At 33.4% G+C, this 24,544-nt stretch overlaps 2 protein-coding genes across 3 annotated transcripts in view; one reads left to right on the forward strand and one right to left on the reverse strand.

Annotated features, from left to right (window-relative positions):
* Positions 1 to 24,544, forward strand: part of LOC129804982 (uncharacterized) — a 74,766-nt gene that overhangs the window by 20,474 nt on the left and 29,748 nt on the right. The window lies entirely within an intron of this gene.
* Positions 1 to 24,544, reverse strand: part of LOC129804983 (carbohydrate sulfotransferase 11-like) — a 41,356-nt gene that overhangs the window by 15,153 nt on the left and 1,659 nt on the right. Inside the window, exon 2 of the mRNA XM_055852781.1 lies at positions 1,017 to 1,167. Coding sequence (XP_055708756.1) covers positions 1,017 to 1,167 — 151 coding nt within the window. The remainder of the gene's footprint in view (positions 1 to 1,016; positions 1,168 to 24,544) is intronic.

Genomic DNA, 24,544 nt, shown 5'->3' on the forward strand with positions numbered 1-24,544 from the left:
ATGTCCGGAGAGGTGCTATCCCGGCTAAATCCTGTGTTTCCCTGGTGTTTCCTCATTAGGAGCGGAGGAGTTAGAATACGACAATTTTCAGAGACATTGTTCACGATTTTCACCACTGAGGAAGGCGCGTTGTTAGCGTCGAAAGCTTTGGCAAAGATCTACGTGTTTTTCTTGTCCTGAGAAGATAAACAACCCTGACGCAACCGGAGGAAGTGTTCGTCTTCCTATTTTCATTACCATTTCTCACGTCAGTACCTATACAAATGTTCGTAAACACACAGAAAAATTTTCGTAAAGCTTTGTTATTTATTCGTAACATTTTGTCAACACAAACAAACAAAGTGTACGAACAAATGATTTTTAAACAACAAAAAATGTTCGTTAAGTGATCATGTTTCGAACAATATTTGTGAGAAAAGCACAAATTTTTACGAACTTTACATTGGGTTATACGAAATACGACCATTTCGTAAGTCCTCAGTAGGAATTCAAAAGCATTTACGAACAATTTTACGAACAATATTATTTCCGTGTTTATCTTGAGAGAATTAATAACAAATAACAAAATTAAAATATGCAAATGTCAGTGTGATTTGAACTGAATTAGATTGGGAATTTTTGTGCAAGCTTATAAAAAATTAAAGATACAAATGTTGTAATTCGGTCTTTCAAACTATCAATAAAGAAAAGCTTCTTTTCGTTTGTTGTTTTCGATTCTATTCTGAAAAAGACAGGTAACTGTCACTACAGTGTTCCCCTCTATTATTAATTTTATAATAAATGAAAGGATTAAGCAAACTTATTAAAACGAAAACCCATAACCGAAGTCAAGTGATTTTAATTGTCGATATGATCCCATGAACTTTTTACTAAAAATCTCTATAAATTCAATTAGTTGCCCCTTGTTTTCCTTCATTCATTATTTTTATAACTTTTCCTGTATCACAGGGTTTCTTTCAACACTGTAGTTTTGCGCTAAAGAAAAAGGTAGTTTTATTTTTTGTTTACTTTCCTACCTCGTCTGTCTAATCCATATTGGGAGCACACCTCCGCAACACGTTCCACCCTCTTCTGCATCCTTGCTTCGAGTTTCTCCATCTCATTCGATGATATAGCCTTCGGTCCATGATCCAGACTGAGTGCCGGATATTGTGTTTCATTGTCATACTATGTTACCATCCAGGATGTTTCATTTTGTGGGAGTGGGAGAAGAAAAAATATACATTATATGGCTATTGCATTATGAAAATTTCATGTGGTAAGAACTTCCCACTTTTCCTTTGCGCTCTCTATCTCTACTTCAGTGTTTACCTTCGAGAAAGTTTATTTTATTTGTATTTTCCTCGACATTTACTATGAGAACTTTTCTATCGCAATATTTTTATATTACCATTTGGGGTGATTTATAGGATAAATTGTGTAAGAACTCTTCTATCTGGATTCTGGAGGTGCAAGACACTTTTAAATTTTAGGATGGCGAAGTTGTTAATTTTTTTGGATATTAAGAACAGTTATGAGTGTGATGATTTAAAATATTTTACATGCTGAGTCAGATAACGTTGTTTTCTACATAAAGATATTTGATATTCAAGAATTGAGCATGAATTTGTCAAGTGAATACATGGAAAAGAAGAGTCTGTTACAAAGAAAAAGTGGAAAAAGTGTCCTAGACATCCCTAGACTTTTTCACTCATTCATGCGGAAGAATTTAACGACAAGCTTTCTGACATAAACTGTCTAAATAATTTCTGATGTCTATTTGGTCTAAGATTTATAGTTTGACATAGATGTTTCGATACCTCGAAATTTTATCCCCTATAGGGACTATTTTTAATATGTTTTAGTAGATTAATAGTTTTTCTAAAAATGACATTACGATGTTTATCTGTTTGCTCCACTAAGATAAATCCAAAAAAGTTAAAATATCATTCCGAAAATGTTAATTTTACCCTGCAGTATTGATGCGAAACCGGTGTAAATATTACCCTCTTTAGGTGTATTACGGTTAAAGTTACACTTTTTCATATTAATTTTACCCTTAAGAAGATGTAAAATTAACTTTAAAAAAATGTTGATATATTTTTTCACCTAGAAAGTGTTAAAGTTATGAGGAAAAAAATGTTAATCGCACCCCCGTTTTTCTCTCAGTGTCGTTATTCTAGGGTCCAATCGGTTAGAGATAACGTTTTCAGGTCTTCGGGACACAAAAATTTTATGAAAATCACTAAAAGTCAATTTTTATAAAAAAAAAACTTCACTAACGAAGTTGAAGCAGTTTAATGTCAAAAATCACGAAATAATTCTCTCATATGCTTCACAATTTAAAAAAAAAAACGTAACGAACGCTTTCAGATTTACATTTGACATGCTTCAAAAACCATAAAGTTGAAAGGTTTATTGTCTCAAATTGTCAATTGCCATGTAGGATATATCACGAACATATTAAGTGGTTTTGGATAGGAGGAGTTGGTGCTATATTGACCTGGGGCAATATTGAGATCGCTATTTTTTCGTATATTTCTAAAGGAAGCTGGGCTTCAACGCAACTTACTTTTAATAGCCAAAACAATTCAGGTTCTACTATGGCTAGGTCAAACTTCCTTTAGAAATATGTGAAACATATCGTTTTTCTGGAAATAGTTGTTATGTAAAGAGTTTAAATTACGTTAGGACGCGTCTTTGGTAGGGTCTTTAAGCATCTCCCTAATTATTTTTATTCCTCACAGAAAAAAAATATTTCGTAAAAAAATTCGTAAATAATTGTCAATTCCTACAGGATACTTAAAAAATGATCGTAAATTGTATAACCCATCAACAAGTTCGTGAAAGTTTGTCCTTTTTTACAAACATTGTTCGTAACATGATAACTTGACGATCTTTTTTGTTCTTTTACAAGCATTTGTTTGTTAGTGTTTGTAAACACGCATGAAAATGTTTGTAAATTTTTGCCAGACAAACAAAAATTTAGGAATAAATGATTGTAAAACACAAAACAAAATATGCTCGTCAAGTAATCATGTTACGAATAAAGTTTGTGAAAAAAGTACAAACTTTTAGGAACTTGTTAGTGGGTTACACAATTTACGAGCAATTCGTAAGTTTCCACTGCGAATTCACAAATATTTACGAACAATTTAACGATTTTTTTCTGCGTTTACATTCTATCTCCCGTATTCCTGTACTCTTTTGATGGTTTCAGAAAGGTTTGTTAAGTTTCGTTTTCACAAAAATCGTATCATATTCCAAAGAAGTGAATTTTTAGGTTAGGTTTAACATAACCTCATTCTCTAAAATAATTCTCTACATTTATAAACTATATATTTTCCATGCAAAAAATACAGAAAGTAAGAACAGCTCAGTAGGATGCTTTTTGTGAAAATTTTTCTAAAATTTATGGATTCTTTTGCAGTGGAACTTTTTCAGTCCCCTACCATCGCCTTTTACTACATAATATAGCTGAATTTGTGCAAAAGTTGAGATATTTTTCATTTTGTGTTTCTAACATTTTAATAATTGGATGTAGTGGAAGAGAATAATTTATGGCATTCTCTAATTTGTCAATTTATATGTTGAGTGTTTTCTTTATCCCCCAGCTGAAATTTTCTCTCTTGTGATATTTTTAGTATGTCATCTTTGTGTTGTATAACAAGCAAGAATAGGTGAAATACAATTAAAAATAGATGCGTGATTTATTTTGAGGTGTAAGTTGGGGACAAACAAGAAATAATATGCTGAATGTTGGGAATTTTGGGATTTACTAAAATAGTGTCTCGACTCGTCTAATCTTATCTTTCAGCTTATTTCGTCCAATCTTATCGTATGGGGATTATATTTGAAAGAGAATATTGATGTAATAAGATTTTTCTTTTAACTTTCACAACCTTATATTCCTTTTTGGGAAGGGAGAGGGGAGAATGCAGAAAAAAGTCTGAAAAGACATGAGAGTGACTTTTGAGTAGAATTCTTTTCATGGAAGTGTCAGAAAATGTATCTTTTTCAGACATGATCTTCCTCTGCATGTGGAATCTGGAAGATTCTTCTTCTTTCGGGAGGATGAGGTGTTGATTGAAAAATGTTGGAGGAAACAAGAAATTGGGTAGTAGGAGTGTCTCAAGAGGAAGAGAAAAAAAGTCCTCATGGACTTGGACGCATTCCAAGTGCGGCGATGTTACGTTTAGATTGTTTCTGAAACTTTATGAGTTGAAAAAAATTATGGGCTATAAGGTGCTTTCATCATTTAATGTCGAATTATGGAAAGGCTTTCATGCTTCGCACACTCTGGCTTCGAACACTTCATATTTTTCTCATAATCTTTTAATGAATCTGTAGGGGAGTTTTTTTTAGCAATATGACAATGTCATATGGTAAGTTTTCATGGTAAATTCGGGAGCAGAATAACATTAAAGCCCAGTGAACATCGAATGGCCATTAAAAAGAGCTCTTAGTATTTCATTAGTATCCATTTTTTTATTTGGTTCAGAAATATATTGTTAAGCAATTTGTAAAGGAGGGGGGGTCTATGAAAGACCAGGAAGCGCTATCTCTAATCGTTTGGCCTCTATATCTTAAGTAGTCCAGAGGAGGAACCCTCGGCGTTTTACAATTTATTATTTAAAAAAAACATTTAAATAATAGACGAATTTGTTATGTGACTGTGTAATGATAGCGTGAAGTGAAGAACTAATCCTAAATCTTTTACTGTTGAAGAACTCTCAAAAACTATACGGCACTATTTGACGCAAGTGGCGACGTTGTTATGGGCGAAATTAATGATTTATTCTTAAAGACGAACCGCTTAATTTAGCACGATACAAACCTATTACCAAATGGTTCAGTTAGATTCTATAGTATCTTTTTAAATATATAAAATTTCGTCCAAGAATGATTCTAAATAGAAAGAGTGTTTTACACCAAATTTCATGCAGGATTTTGCTCTTGTTTAAATTTATGTAAAATTTCTGTGAGGGATTTTTTGGTATAGAGAATAAATGATGTGTTATTTATTCTTTTCACTCCAGCTATAAATCCGTGAGAAGTGCGGGATATAAATTGTATCTTTCATACACAGGAAAATTGATGAGGAAATTGTTTGAAGTTTAATTTAACAGGCAAAAAAGAACTTTTCATCAAACTCCTCAAAGACCATCAAAATCCTTCTCTTTCAGCAATATAACATTGAAAAGAATGTTTTTTTTTCTCTGCAAGATGTGTACCTTACATTTTTTCTCCATTTTATGAGCAATGGGTATGGAGAAAATGGTAATCTACATAATATTTTCTGTTATTTAAGTTGGGAACATTGAGCCAAAAAGGAAAAAAAATCAAAGAAAAGAAAGCAATGGAATAGTATGGAAAAGAGAGAAAAGTAAATATCGATTTCTTCTCCTATTCTGCTTCTTTTTCCATGTGAATAAATATTAATAATTCCTTTCTCAGCTCCTTTTACCCATATTCCATTTGAATTTATTCATATTTCTTCGCACAACGTGTCGGAAATGAAAATGTTTAACTTCCGGTATTTGAGATCATACTGAGATTTGCAAAATTGTGTTTAATTCGGAAGCATGATGTATTCAGTAACAATTGATAGATCATGCTGTCTCAGCTAAAATCAATTTTACTCTTAGTAAATTTTAATGAGAATTTTCAATTGAATGTTTATTTATAATTTTTCTCGAATCCTTTCTTAAATCCTTTAATATTAATTTATTTAATGTATCTAGGGGGAGCTTGTGCAGCTTCGTACGGAAAATGATGTCCAAAATTTAAGATTTTTTACTGAATGCCACGCAAACCGAATCAGTTATATTACTATGTCAGAAAATCTCTTATTAGGTTCATAATTCCATTTTACAAAATTAGAAAAAAAAGATTTTTACGAAGGTGTTCCGATATGCTCAGCTTCGTACAAATTTGGCCACCTTCATACGCTTCACTTTCACCGAAAGCATGACACTGGGCATAAAAATGTACACTCACTGTTTAGATGGAACTTTCATATACTTGCTTTAATCGTTTGTAAGATGTACTCCCTCCGTTCCGAAATAAGTCGTACGTTTGAGAAAAATTTTTGTTCCGAAATAAGTCATACGTTTGGGAAAAATTGGGATTATGGGAAAGTTTGTTGGTAAATGTTTTGTGTATTAACAATTATCTCTTGTAAAGAACTATTGCTAATGTCCAGTACTAAAATTGGGGTCCAGTCTTGATGGTAAGTTGAGGAACGAATGTCTTAAAAATGTCTTATTTTTGGAGTTTTATTTTCAATCTAAAATAGGTGCAGCATGGTGAGAGATACAGACTTGGGACCTTCGGGGGACCCCCCCATAAGTTGACCCTGGGACCATTAATATGTCCTTTATTTTGCCCCCACCCCTCCCCTTCCCCTCCAAAATAATGTTTTTTGGGATTGCTCGAAAGCATGTCGTGCGATTTCTTTTTTTCAATTCTGGATATGTTTTAGAAAAACGTATAAATGGTCCCAGGGTCAACTTATGGGGGGTCCGCTGAAGGTCCCAAGTCCCTATATCTCACTATTTTGCATCCAGATATTCGAACACGTAAAAAAGGATGTTCATTTTATTGCTCATTCTGCAAAATTTGAGCAATAAAAAATGTCATATCGGTAATAACTGTTGATTTCTACTTGTGCGTACTAAAAATTTAGAACAAATTCTAATCTGTAATGTTAATCACAGTCCATCTTGTAGTAATTAACTATCTACCGGAGCTCTTTGAAAAAAACGCGAAAAATGGACAACTTCAACACATCGATTCCTCAACTTACCATCGTGATAGGATCCCCATATTATCCCTGAACATGGATGATAGTTCATACACAAGATATTTGCAAATAACAAAAACATTCTCTGAAACCATTCCTTAATCCCTAATTTTTCGCCAAATGTACGACTTATTTCGGAACGGAGGGAGTATTATGCATTTTAAAGTTAATTTAATTCTATTTTTCTATAGCGCATGTTTTTGTGATACTTGGGAAAACCATTTCTTCGCTGCATTCTGACAGTCAGTTGCAATTATAATCACACCTATTGTAATTTATTTGCTTTTACAGTCAAAGTGAATCAAATAAGTAAAAAAAATAAATAAAATCCTAGTGGATCTGCATAAAATAATTATCAATTCATCTTAATTTGCATGCTTTGTTCCGTTTTAATATCCATTTTATTTTTCTTCTGGCAAAAAAATCAGAAACTTATTCCTCTCGTCCAGTAATAACCTTCCCGATTTGAGAACTCTCTCCCCTTTCTCCAGTTGAGGGTTTTCCTTTACCGATTCGAAATTCGAAGGTATATCAGTGAGAACTTACCTAAAAACCCGTTGGAAGTTCGAACGTTTAAACCGTTTAAACCGACGAGTTACTCAAAAGTGAGCAAGTTCATAAAAAGGACATTTATTTTAATAAAATAGCAATTCAAACATTCTGTCATCCTGAAATTCCACAAAATTACACAAAAATTCACTTTTTGAAGTGTCAAGAATATCGAAATTCGAAATGGCAGAACAATCAGTACTAAAGCGGCGGGTTTATGAACTTGCACTTTAGGCTTCCGGTAGATTTTCGAATAGGTTTGGCTTGGCTTTAGAGTGGCTTTGTCTCTTCGAAAGGTTATTTGAACGGAGCCATTATGGAGCTTAGGTTATCAACTTGAAATCCGATGTTTTTTTATAAAAATATATGAAAAATTCACAAGAAATTCCAAAAGGAATTTCTTACTAGCTACAGTTTTTGACATTTCTTTGGCAATAAATGTATATCCTGAAGTTATCATGAGATGTTTTTTGATCAAAACCATTCATACACCAAATTATCAAATTCCTTGAAATTAGTAAAGTGCTGCTTAACCATGTACAATCGACCGGAACAAGTGATTATAGGAAAGGGCCAAGTTTAGAGAATACAGCGGGGGTGGTGGGGCATCCGAATGCAGTGTTGATCTGTACCATATAGCAGTACAAGGCCACTCAACGTAATTGTGTTACGATAAACACTCTCTCGTGTTGTTTGATGATGCGGAAACAATAAAAGGTTGTTGGTAACAAGTACTAATTACAGTTTCGCCCAATTTTAGTACAGTAGATTCTTTCAAATTCGGGCAATTGGTACCGAAATGTCACTCGATTTAGAGAGAAATTCGGGCGTTAAACTATTTGAAATGCAACGATTTTTTGTTCATCTGCATGTACTCATATTAAGTTTAGATACTCATACTTATTGTGAATTGCATTAAAACTTCTTAATAATGCAAAATCACATAATAACTAAGGCAAACCGTCGTAAATTTGGGCATATATGATACATTTGATAAACACAGACAAACTTTAAAAATGTCAACACACTTTTTTCAAGTTTAACTGCCGCCCGAATTAAAAAGTAGCCCGATCTTAAAAGAGCTGCATTAGCAAGAGTCTATGTAATGTATAATCCCTAGTTAGTTCCCCCAAATGAACATTGTCTTCTTCCTGGAGATATTTGGCCGTTTTTCAGATTTTGCAGTCTCTATTAGGTGAAAGCAACAAAGTTTAGGGTTTACGGTACTCGAACAATAGCCATTTCCTATCGCCTGTACTATTTCGATGCTGAAAAATTCTTCTTTCATACCGCAAAGACAAAATTTAGGAAGTGGATTTTTGAATTTTTGCCTGGTTTTTTTAGGCCCATTTAACGACCTCGAAAGTTAATTTCATAATCTTTATCCAGAAAGACTTATATGGGCTTTATACCTAAGATTTTTTTGGAGAATTTTGACTTAAAATTGAATATTAAGAGTAAATGATCTTATCAGAATCTTATCAGATAAAAAAACAAATAAAATTGCTTTTTATTTAGGATTTTGATACCTTCGGGAACTGGGCTAAACATCTACCCTGAAGACCACCTTACAGATCGGCTCCATTAATTGTTTTTGGTCTTTTGGTTTTTTAAATCGAAATCACCATTTCTAAAGCATTTAACTAATTTTCTCGGGTGATTCTCGATGGTATGTGTTGGATATGGACACCTTTAATCAAATGACGAGCTTTACTGATTTTTTTCACGTTAAAGTGATAAAGTAGCACTTCCTGCAAATGCTGTTTAGTCAAAAAACTTTGAGTTGCGATATCTGTCGGAATTCTAATTGGGTATCGTTTGTGAATGACTGACCTCACAACCATAACTTCACACATGTGGGTCAGTTGTGTCACAAACGCTATCCAACTATATGAATAGCGGTTTCCAAGTTGAGGATTTAGTATTTAAAATAAAAATACGATTTTTGAAAAATGTCTTGCAGCTTTATTTATTTATTTTTTTTAAATTTCTGATAGTATGAGACGAGACCATTGTATTTTTTTTTTAATATTCTTTAGTTTTATTACCATTGAAATAGAGATCATCTTTTGCAAATATTTGTTTTGTTGCAGAACCGTTAACGCAACTTACTCGCAGGATCTAAATTGTGCCCATAGACCCCCAAGATATAATTTCGTTTTTACTCAACAATGATTTTCAATGTTTTTCTGTATTGAATATAATGTTGTGTGTTGTTGAATCTTCCCTATGAAATACCCTGGTATTTTCCCTTCGAAGGCTTGTTGAGAGTTACCATGGTGTATCATCTTCAATGAATTTTCTCATTTTCTTCATGTTTGCATTGTATTGCTATTGTTATCATATTAAATGGCAAGGGCTCCCCTGACACCCTCTTGATTCGTGTATTGTGAAGTTTAATAGAAATTTGAATAGTTATGCGGTGAATTTTAGTATTGTGGAGATTTTTGGAGGATACACTTTGAAGGGGAGATGTTTTGTTATGCCTTTCTCTTTGTTTTCATTGGTAATGTTTGCTTTTTGGTAGAAATGGTAGTTCTTGTTCCAGGGAAATCGTAATACTTTATGCTCCTTAACTGTGTCAAATTATTTCAATTAGAAAAGTGACAAATATTTATTTTCTTGAGTTAAAATTTGTAGACACGACGAAACATCTTGCTCAAACTTTTAACTTAATGAAAAAAATGAACACTGGCCCATTAAATTTTTCACAAAAGTTCAAGTTGACAATTACTGTTGAATTAATGAAGATTTCTAATTCTTGGAAAAGTCTGTGGAAAACAACAAGAATAATATCCATTGAGAGTGTTTTATGAGACAAACAAACTTTGGGGATTTTTCTTAAAGTGCTGGATGGACAAGGAATATCTTTCACTGTGAGACATTTCCCAAGGGATTTTCTATCATTCTGTGCCAAGTTTTCTCTTTTGCCATCTCCTATATGACTTCTTAGGCGCCAGTGTTTTAAACAAATACACAAAATACACGAAGACTAAACGTTGAATCTTAAAAATACATCCTTAAAAAAATCAACTAAATTCCGGAATGCGGTTGATTTTTCAACAAAAAAAAAAGAGATCAAAAATAAATTTTCAAGCAAAACGTGATATGAATTTCGAATTAACTTGAGCGCAAAAATAAACGGAAGTAATATTTATTGATTAAACTTTTTTCGGTACATGCTTTATGAAAATGTAAAATGTAAATTTCGATATATTTTATGACATTAAATATTTGCAATAGTGGTGTTGTATTTTTTTGTAGCTATAACAAGAGAATTGAGTCAATTTTAACTGTGATTCTTTGCAATCACAGCTCTTGCAATTGAGACGTTCAGAACAGAAGTGGACTCTTTTAATAGGGAAATGCATACAAAGAGATGACACACTTCGCAAATTTTAGAGGAAGATGTTTTTGTATGGATGATAAATTTAATTAGGGGAAAACACACTACTTTCGGACGACTCAATTTTTTCCTATGTTCTTAATGGATTTTACACACAGCTCTTTTCTGGAAATTTGAGGCATTGGATCAGCTATTAAAATATAATGTTACAGTGGGCCAAATTAATTTAAAAGAAATTGAAAAAATTAATTGTACGATGCTTTAATCGTCCGAAGGTAGCGCGCTTTCCCCTAGTGTTAAATTCTTTCCATTCATCCTATTAGTAGGGTAAGTGTGCCAAATTCCGGCCAGCTTGCAATTTCGGCCAACTTTTTTGTTCCTTAAATTTCCATCTACTTTTAGATTTTACGTACTCTAGAGATTATACAATGCAAAACAATAACAAAAAATGTAACTTCGACAAACGAGATGACGTGAAAAAGATATTAGAAGAATTCCCGAAGGGCAAGGAACTATGAGAATGAAGGTGGCCGAAATAGGGTACCAAAGCTATGTCTATATTTTTTTTTCATTTTAAAATGTATTAAGAATGATTTTAGAGTAAATAAAGACGGTAAACTCTTTACAAGATTCCAAGCAACACTCTTTAAGAAGAAAGAATAAAAAAATCAATTTGAATTTAAAATATTACATTTCAAGCTTGAGACTTTGACGCTTGCATGCAACTATGACGAAATTTGGCACACTTACCCTATCTCCCAAAATTTTATATTTTCGAAAGTGTTACATGCATGAACTACTGCTTTGTGATACGTCCATCGACAGACTCACTCAGAACCCGTACTAAAAATCGTTAGGTCGAAAATTTCGAAAATATTCTCGAAATATTGAAAGAATTTAGATTTTTTCTCCTTACCAATAAAATCCATGCAAGAAAAATCAAGCGTTTTTAAGAGGAAAATTGTGAAAAAATATGAAATGAAGTATTCTAAATCAGATAAATTTGGAATAGACCTAATCAATTTACTACTGTGAATCCGTTTTTGGAAATAGGCTTTTAAATAAATTTTGCACGAAGTCAATTTTTAGCAAAATACCAGTGTTGGCATGTCTTAAATTCCATTCAAATATTTTTAGTAGGGGAATCCGGGGTACTACTGAACACGGAGTTGCACAGAATGCTGCGAATTCTTAATTAGTTATTAGATTTCAGAGGACAAGACCTGTATCAATTCGTAAATACTAGGGATCCTTGTCCACTGAAGAAATAAACGTCATAGTTCAAATAGTTTAGAAATAAAAATCACTGTTCGCTGCTACCCCATGTTCGCTGGTGCCCGAGTGTCCCTTGGACAACATTCATTGACTTACTATTTTATTAATTATATTTAGGTTAAGTTGCTATAACTTCTGGCGCTACCCCTCTGTTAACATTTGAATTTACTTACTACTTGAGCTGGAAACTCTTCCAAGTTTCACGTATTGCGGATCACATCTATGATAAGCTTGTGAGGACTTATCAAGAGTGTTTTTTAATCGTTTTTTCCTCAGTTCTCTGGTGGTTACTTTAAATATTTGTTCAAAGACTCTCTTGTGGATATGTGAAGTTTATCGATAAAACAATATTCAGCAAGTTTGAAGCACGAAAATTATTTTGATAGCGAATTATTGCCCTTCATCGCGATCTTTTCCTAACATTAAATTCGATGGGAAAAGAGAGTGTGTTGAAAAACTCGTAAACACGAAAGTAATTAATATGTAATGACTTTTGTGGGGTGTTCCAAAAAAACAGCTCTATTTGTCTATCTTGTGGACGAGTTGATGGATATAATTGGAGCGATAATTTGCAACTGATATGTACTTGCAATTTACACCTTCGCTTTTTACCACTTGTGCATAAATATTGGTCTTCGTCACTTGTTCGATGTGGGAAAACATTCAAATGCGCGGTTTCTTTCCAGACCATCACACCAATATCGTGAACAATTTTTGGGTTTATTTCTTATCTTAAGCTGATTATTGTACTCACAATTTGCCGGTCGATGAATCAATTTGTCCACCTTCAATGTTTGCGATTATGAAAGAATTGATTGTGTTGGAAAAAGAGGAGTGTTTTTCATTCAAGACCTTTTGATGGGAGCTAACGCATTTGCTGACGATGTATTTTTTATGGTAAATCAATTTGTTTTCAACCCGTGTTGGCAACTATGGTGGATGAACCTTTGGGTTTTATTACTTTTTTTTTGTTCTTTTATTATTCGAGGTTTTTTCCACAAACACGGTAAAAACCACAAATGTTTGTATCAAAGTACGTTCCCAAAAGAGATTATTTACTGCTGGAAATCCAAAGAGAGAGCGGTATTATAATTCCTCGATTTTTCCAGCTCCCAAAAAAAATCCCACATTCCATCCCCCGGGGACCACTTCTCTCAACATGTCTTCGCGTTTCAGATAATTTATGAAAAATAATGACACCTTTCTTTGTCTTTTTGTCTGTCTGTTCGTCCGGCCACGTAGAGCCCAATCGATTACAGATAAAGTCTTGGGATGTTCGGGCGACCCCCCCCCCCATAAGTCGAACCTGGGATCATTAAAATGTCTCTCATTTTCTTTCGACCCCTCCACTTCCTCTCCAAAACGATGTTTTTTAGTATTGCTCTAAAACGCGTTGTACGATTCTTTTTTTTCCTTTTTGGATATGTTTTAGAGATTACCTAGACTGACACTTGATTCAGGTGACTTTTGGAAAATTATGGCACGCTGTTTGTCCGTCTGTCCGTCCATCGACAGCTCAAGAGGCCAAATGGTTAGAGATGGAGACTTGGGGCCCACGACGGACCGTCTCCCAATCTAAGAACGGTTAACATGACTTTCATTTACCACTACAAACACTTTTCCTCCAAAACTATTATTTTTGGTATTGCTCGAACACGCGTTGTACGATGTTTTTCATTTCTGGATATGCTTAAATTCAAGCTCATGGTTTTTCAAGGTAAAATGGTATCATATTTTTAGTGATAATGTGATTCAAAGTATCCTTTTGTCTACATAAAGTTTTTCCATCTTACTACACAAAAAAATTATGAAATGTTTTGTAAATGTTTGTTATTTTTCACTGGGAACTTTCGAAAAGCTCGTAAATCGTATAACTTTGTATTTTTTCACAAACGTTGTTCGTAACTTGATCACTTGATGAACATTTTTTGTTCTCTTTTAAACGTTTGTTCGTACACTTTTGTTTGTCCGGAAAAACTTTACAAAAAATGACAAAATTTTACGAACATTCTTCTGTACATCTATAAATATTTATAAACAAATATTTGTAAAGAAACAATAATTGCTCGTTAAGTTATCATTTTATGAAAAATTTTTGCGAAAAAATACAAATTTTTACCAATTTGTTAGTGGATTATACGATACACGAGTAAGTCCCCTATCACAAACATTTGCGAACAAATACAAAGAATTGAAAAAATATAAGTAGAAGTGTTTGAGGCTTCGCACATACTCTGGATTCAAACACTTCATATTTTTCCGATATTCCTTTAATGAATCTGACCTATTGGCATTATATTTTATTAATAGCTAGGCTTAAGTCACACATTTCCTGAAAAGAAAAATAGATAAAATTCATTAAAGAAATATGGGGACAATATGAAGTGTTCAAAGCTGTGCGAAACCTGAAAGACATCCCCTATAGGGGAAAGTACTCTACCTTCGAACGTTCATGCCTTCGAATAATGCGAATTTTCTTTTAGTTTTCCTAACAGACTTACACATTTCTATTAAATATTAGTTGGCTTATCGTCAATTGTTGATAATTCCATGATAATTTAGTGTCAATCTCTTACGAAAACAAAAGAAATTCACATTATTCAAAGGCATGAACGTTCCAAAGGAGAGCACTTTCCCCTATATTTTCTCAATTTTTTGTTTAACTTTTTTTTATGAAAATAGTATCACGTAGTGCTTCCACACTATGTTTAATTACACATACAACGCAATCGATAACACCAGTGAATTCCATAATTTTTCATACGGCGTGACGTAATTTTTCACTCGAAAAAAGGTGATGACAATTAATTTTTAATTGAATCGCTCAATCTTGGAGTGGAAAATTCAACCTTTTTCTTCACAATGATTCCCCTGTGTAAGTGGGAAAAGCGGAAAAATCCATTGAGAGGGAGAAAGTAGCGTGCAAATGAGAACAAGAGTAGAAGAAAAGACAAATATGAAATTTTCCGTACCAACGAGAGGGTTTTTAGTGAAAAATCAATATTTGCAATGTGATAGGGAATGCCAAGAACCTTTTCATTGAAGTGCCCACTTTGGCATCTTTTGGTGTTACTTCCATGCAGTTTTATTATGCTTTGAGGCTAAAATGCACCCTGTTTTTTTTTGTACTCAAAAGTATGCTTCTGGTGCAAGATAGAACAAAGATAATTAACTTTTTTTTGCCTCTTTTCCTGATAATTTTATGAGTATATTTTACTTGACAAATAAACAAACAAGGTAGATGGACTCCAGAGGAAAAACAGCGAGAGTATGTTTTTATAATGATGTTTTCTGATATTTGGGGAAAGGTAGGAGAAGTGTGTCAGAAGCAAATTATGGGTGAGGAAGCTAGCTTTTTTTTTGCTTAATCAATAACTTTGTCAGCTTTTCGCAGTATGTGTAGAAATTTCTGTAGAATAAAATGAAAATGGAGTGAACCGACCAAAAATATGGGAAGGGAAAGTGTGACAAAATTTTCACAAAATTTCCCCAAAAGCGAATAATTAAACACTGTTGAGCGTCAGTATTTGTGTTCGATGGGGTAACATTTTAACTGCGTGTCATGGACTTTAATGCCATCGAGCATAATTATTCTATGTCACGTGTATAACGACTTTTGGTTCTGTAGCGAGAGGTGCTTTTTTTCATGGGGGAATCATGGAAATAATGAATTGCATGGAAATGTGGTTAAAATGTGATATAATACGTGGTTTTCCAATTTTATTTTGCTGAATTGCCTGTGTATTTGAGGTGGAACTTCACCTTGAGAAACACCGTTGTATATCAAATTATTAAAAATTAACCTTAAAGAGGATGTTTCTTTCGCTTTTTTTGGAAGGACATAGGGTAAGTGTGCCAAATTTCGGCATAGCTGCATATAAGCACCGAAGTCCTAAGTTTGAAATGCAATATTCTTAATTCATATTGATATTTTTTGTTACTTCCTTTTCGGAAAGGTTGTGTGGAACCTTGAAAACTAGTTTATAATCTTTGCTTTCTTTAAATCACGAAAAATTAATAATGATTTGGACGTTGCTTTGGGTTGTATTCCGGCCACTTTGAGTGAAATATCGGCCACCTTTTTTCTGACCACCTTTTGTGACGCAATGGATAGAAAATTTCAAAACGTCAAACGGAACGAGTTTAATATTTAGTTTAATACGTTTATATGACCCACATACATAATTTTAATTAATTTATTTCTATGGCCGAAATTACACTCAAAGTGGCCGAAATTAGAAGCTTGCCGAAATTTGGCACACTTCCCCTAGTAAGGATTTTTCTTTCATAACATTTTTCACTGGATAAAAATTTGAAATAAGAAATCAGGACCTTCGCATCAAAGGAGTCAATATCTCATTCCTTTTTTTTTAGCTATTGAAACCTCTTAGTACATTAAATAAATAATAGAGTTTGTAAGATAAAATATGTTAGATTTTCTTCTTCTTGTATTGACTTTGACGTTGATTGTGATGTGAGTTAGATATAATGGACTCGATGGCAAATCAATCATTTTCTCTCAATACTCGAGAGATGTCTGAGGATGTGTTCACAAACTCTTGTCATTTCTCCGGCATTCTCGACATGTTAGGAGGCGAAAGGAGAGTAAAAAAAAAGAGCTAAAGTCCCTCAACATGCCACCTAACAGTACAAAACAGTGGAAAATCTGTACGGGTGCGAAAAGCTTTTTCCTCCAACTTGATCGTCTTTCAAATAGGGCATTATATACATTGGGGAGATATCCTTTTCAATGGTGAAACTTCAATGTAAAGGGATGTAAAATGTGGTGATTCGGTGATTCAGAAAGTAACCCCCTTACGACACTAAACCCTTTTATCATGCGGCTGATGTGGGTATTTTCGAGGCTAATATCGTGTGTCTTTTTCAACCATGTCTCCTTTTGGACGAATGGGACGAATTTTACTTCCCTTCAGCAAAAGTGTGCTGTATGTTTAATTAATTTCATTATATCTATCGATATTTCTGGGTGTGTTCTTTCATTGAAAGTATTTCTGTATAGTTTTATGTAGGATATCTAGCACCTAATTAATATTTTCCACTCGTGTTTTTCTCTTTTAACACATTCTGTTGGTGTCATAGGCATTTTCTAGACACGTGTGATGTTTGAGGTCTCATAGGACTTTAACCCTTTGAGGATGAGTGGGTCATATCTAATCACATATCCAATATCCACTGAAATTGACATATTAAGAAAGATGTCAAAAGTATTGGCAAATAGCGGGAAACTCTAAAAAATAATATACGGGGAAAGCTTACAGGCTTCGAGCGGACTCTGGCTTCGAACACTTAATATTTTTCTCATATTCTTTTAATGAATCTGACCTAATTTTTTCAGGAAATGTGTGACTTAAGTCTAACTATTAAAGTATATTGGCGTAGATAGATCTGATTCCTTAATGCAAAAAATGAAGTGTTTGAAGCCAGTGTGTGCAAAGCCTGAATGCCTTGCCCTACTTTTATCCTTAACTTAAATCCTCTTTGTTTTTATTATCAGTTCTTCAGGCCGAGATAATTTTTTTTGACAAAGACCTGGTCAGTGACGAAGTACAGTGCTAGAGAGTTTAAGATAAATTTCTATGATCGGTGAAAAACTTTTATCTAAGACTTGATATCGGACCACTGAACGTCGCTATAATGTACTTCCAAAAAATGAATTCCACTTCCTCTTTTTTTTTGGACGATGTTTTAAGGGTTGAGTGCTATATAAATAGAAAAACTCTAATTTCCCAAATTTTATAAACCCTCTAAATTAGCAGGACATCGATTTCTACGGTTACTCTTTCCTCAGAGTCCTTATCATCTTCAAAGGGTTAATTCAGTGAGTGATATATTTAACTTTAAGCGTATTTGATGAATAGACACTTGTAGAATGGGACGAAAGGTCAAATATTGCCTTTTGCAAAGTGCTGTTCTGATGGTTATTCCCGGTATTTTTGCGATTATTGAATTAAAGTTCCGTATAATAAATGAATCATGAATAGGTCATCTTGAAAATTTAAGTTTCTGTAGTAAGTTATTTTAGTGCAGAGTCAGTAATAATTAATTTTTAATTAACAATAATTAATGATTAATTTATAATGAGAAAGGAAACTTTTCAATTAGGCTTAATGTAGAATTATATATAGTGTGTGTATCATAACAAGATAATAATCATTAAATTTGTTGTACACACGTTTGTGAAATTTTTTGTAAATGTTTGTTAATTCCTCTTAAGTACTTAGTAGGGCGTCTTTGAATTGTGGTACTATTGAAATTGGACTTTCTTTTGCTATTTTTTTTATAACGATTTGAGACTTATTTTAATGTAATTTAGCTTCACAATTGGTTTGTGAAGCTAATTTATATCACAATAAGGACCAATTTAATTTAAAAATAGGAAAATGCCCAATTTTAAAGCTGTCCTAATGCAATGGGGGACCGAATTCCCCCCTACGATCGTAAATAATATAACTCACTTAAAGTTCGTAAGGGTTTGTACATTTACACAAACACTGTTCGTAACACGCATCACTTGACGAACAAATGACAAAATTCTTTTTTTCTGTGTGTTTAAAGACATTTACAAACAAATTTTTGGTAAAAAGTACAAAAAAATGCTTATCAAGTGATCGTGTTACAAACAATGAGGCCATTTACATCACCGCATTAGATTGGGATTTGTTTAATTTTTCTCGATATAAACGGCAAATCCAATACGACCCCTCGGACCCCTCGTATCGAATTGGATTGGATTTAAATTGTCCCAACTGTCCCAAACATTTTCGGAGCGCGCGAAGCGAAATTCGGAGTTGCATTTGACGTTAAAACTAACCTATCATTTGTGTTGTTTTAGTAAGGAAGTCGCACAAAATAAAATTTTCAGGACTTTTTTTGTGTATTGTGCAAGGATATGGGCAATGACAAGTTTAAAAGAGGTGGCAAAGCAAGGAGACTAAGCTCCTCTTCTAAATTGATCAGGAGAAGGAGGTTGTTGTGATGATAACTAAAAAAATCGCAACCAAGAAGTTTTTGCAGAGTTCCTTAAACAAGGATATGAACGTAATATTAAGCAAATTGTGTAGTTAAATTTAAGAATCTTAAGCAAAATATCCAACTTAAATTGAAAATATTATTTATAACCTCACAAAAATGGCATCCCGCTAAAAATCCAATTCAATCTCAACAGTACGATGTAAACAGACAAGATTGGATTCGGATTTTGGGACAATCCAATCTCAATCTAATGCGACGATGTAAATGGCCTCAATGTTTGTGAAGAAAATACAAACTTTTTTGTGGATTATACGATTTACAAAGAGTTCGTAAATCTCTAGTGGAAACTAACAAACAATTACGAACAATTCAACGAAATATTTTTTTTTCAGTAATATATAAATTGGGAAAGTGTTTCAAAAAGTATTTCTAACTTCAGTAATGGCCTCTACACATTGGGAGAAATTTTTGTCAAAAATTGCTTTTTTGAAGGAAATTCCCTGCAGCGTTGTAGGGGGAAACGTCAAATTTCTGTCAAAAACGCAATTTTTGACGAAAATTGCCCCCAATGTGTAGACGCCTTAAGGGAAAACGCGCTACGTTCAGACGACTCAAGCTTTGGACAGCTCAAGTTTTTTTCCTAATGGAAATAGTCCCTTACCTCTTTTTTGGAAATATGAGGCATTGGACTAGCTATTACAATATAATATTAAAATGGGCCAAATTAATTTAAAAATTATTAAAAATATTGAAGTGTTCGAAACTTTAGTCGTCAGGAGGTAGCGCGGTTTCCCCTATATCAAAGGCGATTTTGGGACCTTTAATATGCTTCTCATTTTCCTCCATCTTACCCCTTCCCCTCCTAAACCATCTTTTTCGGATTCCTCGAAAACGCGTCTTACGATTTATTTTCATTTTTGGATATATTTTGGAGGTTGTCCAGACGGGCATTTCGTCCTTATACGAAAATAGCGTTGAATAATTCCTAATAACGGTTTTTCAAGGTCTAAGGTTCAAAAGGCTTTAAAGTTCATATTTCTCAATTGCATGGTATCACATATGGGCTCGTTGGAGAGGTCTTGCGATTTATAATAAAATTGAACTGGTTCCGATTAGTTCTGAACCGGTTCATAACCGATAACTAATTTTTATCCGAAATTCAATTGTTACTCCTAAGGTGTATTTTGGGAAATATTTATAAATCGGTTCCAATCGGTTGTAGACCGCTTATGAACCTATAAATAAATTTTGTCCGGAAATCAGTTCTATTATTTTTAATTATTTTAGGGGATCTCTTGGGTGATTTATTAATCGATGCAAATCGGTTGAAAATCGGTAAACAGTAAATGATGCGAAAGTACTTTTGATGTATAGCATTTGAGTCACGTTTTCGAGCATTCTGCAAAGCCTGGGATGCTTTGCCATCCTTATTCTAATGGTTTTACAAAGTCGAAAGTAAAAAAAGCATGAACATATTTCTTAACCAATTAGGATAAGTATAGATTGCATTGAAAGGTCATAGAATTCCAGATAAGCGCAACTTCGTTTCTATCTGTTGTGAATCGATAATGAACCTATTGCTTCCTCTTTATCCAACTAAATTGTATTACCTAATCGTTATTTTCAGCAGGTTTTACAGGTGATTTATGAATTGGTGCAATTTTCAGTAGCCTTATACACCTCTATTTACTCCATTTAAGTTTTTAGTTTAGCATTCTTGAAGGAAAATTCATGTGAATATGTATACTATTTCCATCAAATGGAATATTAAATTAAAATCTATTACAACTTTGATCAAATATTGATTTTTACATCATGAATATTCATACTTTTAAGTGAATCTCATCAGTGCGGTATACTGAAACTTTGAGTTAAGCAAAATTTACCAGTTGGTGGCAAAATTTGTATCTTGTATGTTAGATAGGATATACCTATTTGTACGATGGAGATTGAAGACAGGAAAATGAGAATACAAGATGTGAATCTGAATTAGTTAAATACGTTCCATGCGTTCCATGTTATGAGACATGGCTTTAAAGTGTTCTTTTTTGGTTTATGAGCTACTTTTGATGATCTTTCATGTATATATTTGACGTGTTGATTTACTTTTCATTCTGTATCACGTTTTATGCTTCATACAATGTGGGAAAAGTTTTATGTTAAATTATGTGGTCTTTGGAAAATGTAAAAACAAGAATTGCAAGAGTGTTTATTAGGTGAAAAAAGATGGGACATGAAGTGTTCTATATGCAAATGTGCCTCTATACAATTTTATGTATCTTCAAATATTCAAATATGTTTCGGAGGTTTTAGTATTACGATTAATTACTATGAAAAGGATATTTGGAAATCACGTCCACCCAAGGGACTGTCCTTTTTTTCTATTGGAGGAGTGCAAATTGAAAAAGTTTGAGCTTCAGGTGGCGTAGTTTCTTCAGGTGGCAGGAAGACAAATCGTTACATCGTCTCCTACCACTTGTCCACATCAAATAAAATTCACCTCCTGGGGTTTTTCTAAACCCAGGGACATGGATGAGGGCAGAAACAAGGAAGGAGGAAAAAACAAGTATAAAGAACACACAAAACGCTGAGGTGATTCTATGTGATTTGAAAAAGTTTCATAGCTCACACATAAAGCTCGGTATAATGAACTTTTATCACTTGCCCTTTCTCACACCATCGATCTCTTGGATTATTTTCAGCTTTCAGATTTTTCAGAGAGAGAGAGAGGGAGAATGGGTATCTTTTTTTCAATGGGATGGAGAATGTTGAGAAAAGTGGAAAAATGCTTTCGTGGGGAGCAAAGAATGAATAAAGAGCTAACATTAGGAAAGAGGACAAAATCTCATGAGAATTTGTTCCAAATCGATAAGTTTGAAAACTTGATTTATAGACTGTTTACACAAGCAAAATAGGTTGATTTTCGATGGAAGTGATATTTTTATTTAACCCTATCTCCTCTGCCTTTACGTAACACTTCCGAGGGGGTAGGTCATTTTGCTGGGTGAACAACTTTTGAACTGAATTGATGCTTTTGGTCTATTGACCATGAAGTGTTAAAGTAATAAAAAGTTCTCGAAATTATACGGAAGTTTGCTATTTCAAGGATAATTGAGCTTTAATTTTCAGTGCGGAACATGAATTTTTGTATCTGGCGTATATCGTTAAATTCAATATCTCGTATCTCGTTCTATCTTTGATATAGAATTTCTTTTGTGAAGCTCAAAAGCTCTAGAATATTGCAAACATTTCTATATATTTTTTTTTAGAAAATGTGAATGTACTAGAATATTTTATGGGATTTCATGTAAAAACTTATACGTGGACTATGCTCAATTCTTGAAGGTTATTTTACTGCTCGAACTCAAAGAGAGAGCAGCTATGTTATCGGCTTTTTTTTCAACTTGTCACTGTTTTGGAGTTTAAACGGTAAAATATATCAACTTACGGTGACCCAAAAAAATATTATCTCCAAAACTTTTTTCTTTTCCCCCTCATGTCCCTCCAACCCCTTCAAAACACATGTTTTTTGGTTTATTACGAAAACGACACTATGGATTTCTTTTATTTTCGGCTATGTTTTTGGGCACTCAATAGATCAAGTGGTAGAGCACTCGCTCTATGATGCAAGTGTCCCGGGTTCGAATCCTTTTAGGTCACCAGGAATTTTTCTGGTGTATGGATTCGTATTGCATCCAGTGAGCTTTACTGCATTTGATTTCTCGGGCATCGGACTGACAACCTCATCCCGTACAAGAAAAAATAATAATGCGTGTCTAGAAATCTCCTGATGGGAAGGCCTAGTTCCTCCATGGAATGTTGTGCCAGCATTATTATTATGTTTTTGAGGTACCCCAAGGCGAACATTTCATCTAAACATAATTACCTATGACCGGAAAATTCGCCATTTTGAATTATTAAAGTTTAAAGGTCAATCACTTTGGAGGGCACATTTTCTTAACTGATATGGTTAAATTTGGATTATTGGAGCCGAGATATAGAGCTGGAGAATCGCCTTAGGCGTTAAGATAGAATCGAGGAATGGGGAAGTGCATGATAGGTCAAAATAAATGGCCAGGATACAGCGGAACCGATAAAGGCTTAAGCCGATCCATAGAAAAATCTTAATGTATCTATAATAAAATGCAAGTAATATAACTTTTTCATTAATCTAGGGGAATGTAGGCGTGGTTCGCACAGAGTGAACCTTCAAACGATGTGAATTTTCTCTTTGTTTGCAAAGAGCTGACTTACCATTTCTCATCTTGTCTCATGAGTTTAATTATTATCTATTTTATGGTTAAAAAATGACGAACTAGCTCTTTGTAAACAAAGAGAAAATTTACGTTGTTTGAAGGTTCATTCTGTGCGAACCATGCCAACATTCCCCTACCTTTTTATATAAGGTTATCATCCCAATTTCGTATCAATTCAGAGGGGTGATATTAGCTCTGAAAAATGCGACCTGTTTTAGTGTAAACTTTTTCCTGTTTTCGTACACTATCAATATGTGTTCTTTAGACCTTATTTTATTTCTTGTCTTTTACAAATATATTTTTTTCAATTTTCTTTTTATTTTCAATTGATGTTACTTATATCAATCTTATAATTTTTTTGACTATACATGTTGATAAAGTCTAAAGGCATAATCATAGTCTAAAGGCACACACTCTTTCCATACAGAAGTAGATCTTGAAAAATTCGAAAATCTATTTGAAGATCCAAAAAAGAGACTTTTTTACTTCTTAATACTTTCGCAAGGTGGCGCATGTTACATCATGTTCGAATTTGAAGTGCTCAAGTGTCAAAATGTGACGATCTTCACATTGTTCCGAGGAAAAAAGCAGAACAACGACGTTTACTGTTCTTACCCCAGTATTTAATCACTCCATAATCACTGAGTAACTCTTTCGCCAGCTTTTTAGTGTGATATTTGATAAATTTTGATAAATAAATTTTGATAAATTTTATAAATTTAGTATTAAAATTCGAAATTGAATTTGAATTCTTCGAACTTTAACGACTTTTTGTGCAAATAGTGTTCCATTTACATTTTATCCAAGACACTATCGGAGAATCAAAATCTACTTCTGTTTGGGTTCACTCTGGCTTCGAACACTTCATATTTTTCCATAGTCCTATAATGGATCTAACCTATTTTTATCGGGAAATGTGTGACTTAAGACTAGGTATTAAAAGATGCATAGATAGCTCAGATCATTTAAAGGAATATGGGAAGAAATGAAGTGTCCGAAGCCTGAAAGCCTTCCCCTATTCCGAATATAACAGTTTTAATACATTGATTTAAATATTTCCAATAATAATATGAACCTTACATATGTCATTATGCCGATTTTAAAGTTTAATTAATTTCTTTCATCTCTTTCTAATGGTATAATGCTTTTCTTTTATATCTTAATTTTAGCCGAAGGCGTTTTTAAACTTTATTTTTCTTTGACTAATTGCATGAGAAGAGAAATTCAAGACTTTTGAACTACGAGTACATTGTTTATTTGGTTAATTTGGTTATTTTGAAGACAATATTATGTTTTTTTTATTGTGGGAAAGGTATTGTTATCATGACAAACCCCTTTCTG

This window comes from Phlebotomus papatasi, chromosome 2, assembly GCF_024763615.1.
Source record: "Phlebotomus papatasi isolate M1 chromosome 2, Ppap_2.1, whole genome shotgun sequence".
NCBI classification, from domain to species: domain Eukaryota; kingdom Metazoa; phylum Arthropoda; class Insecta; order Diptera; family Psychodidae; genus Phlebotomus; species Phlebotomus papatasi.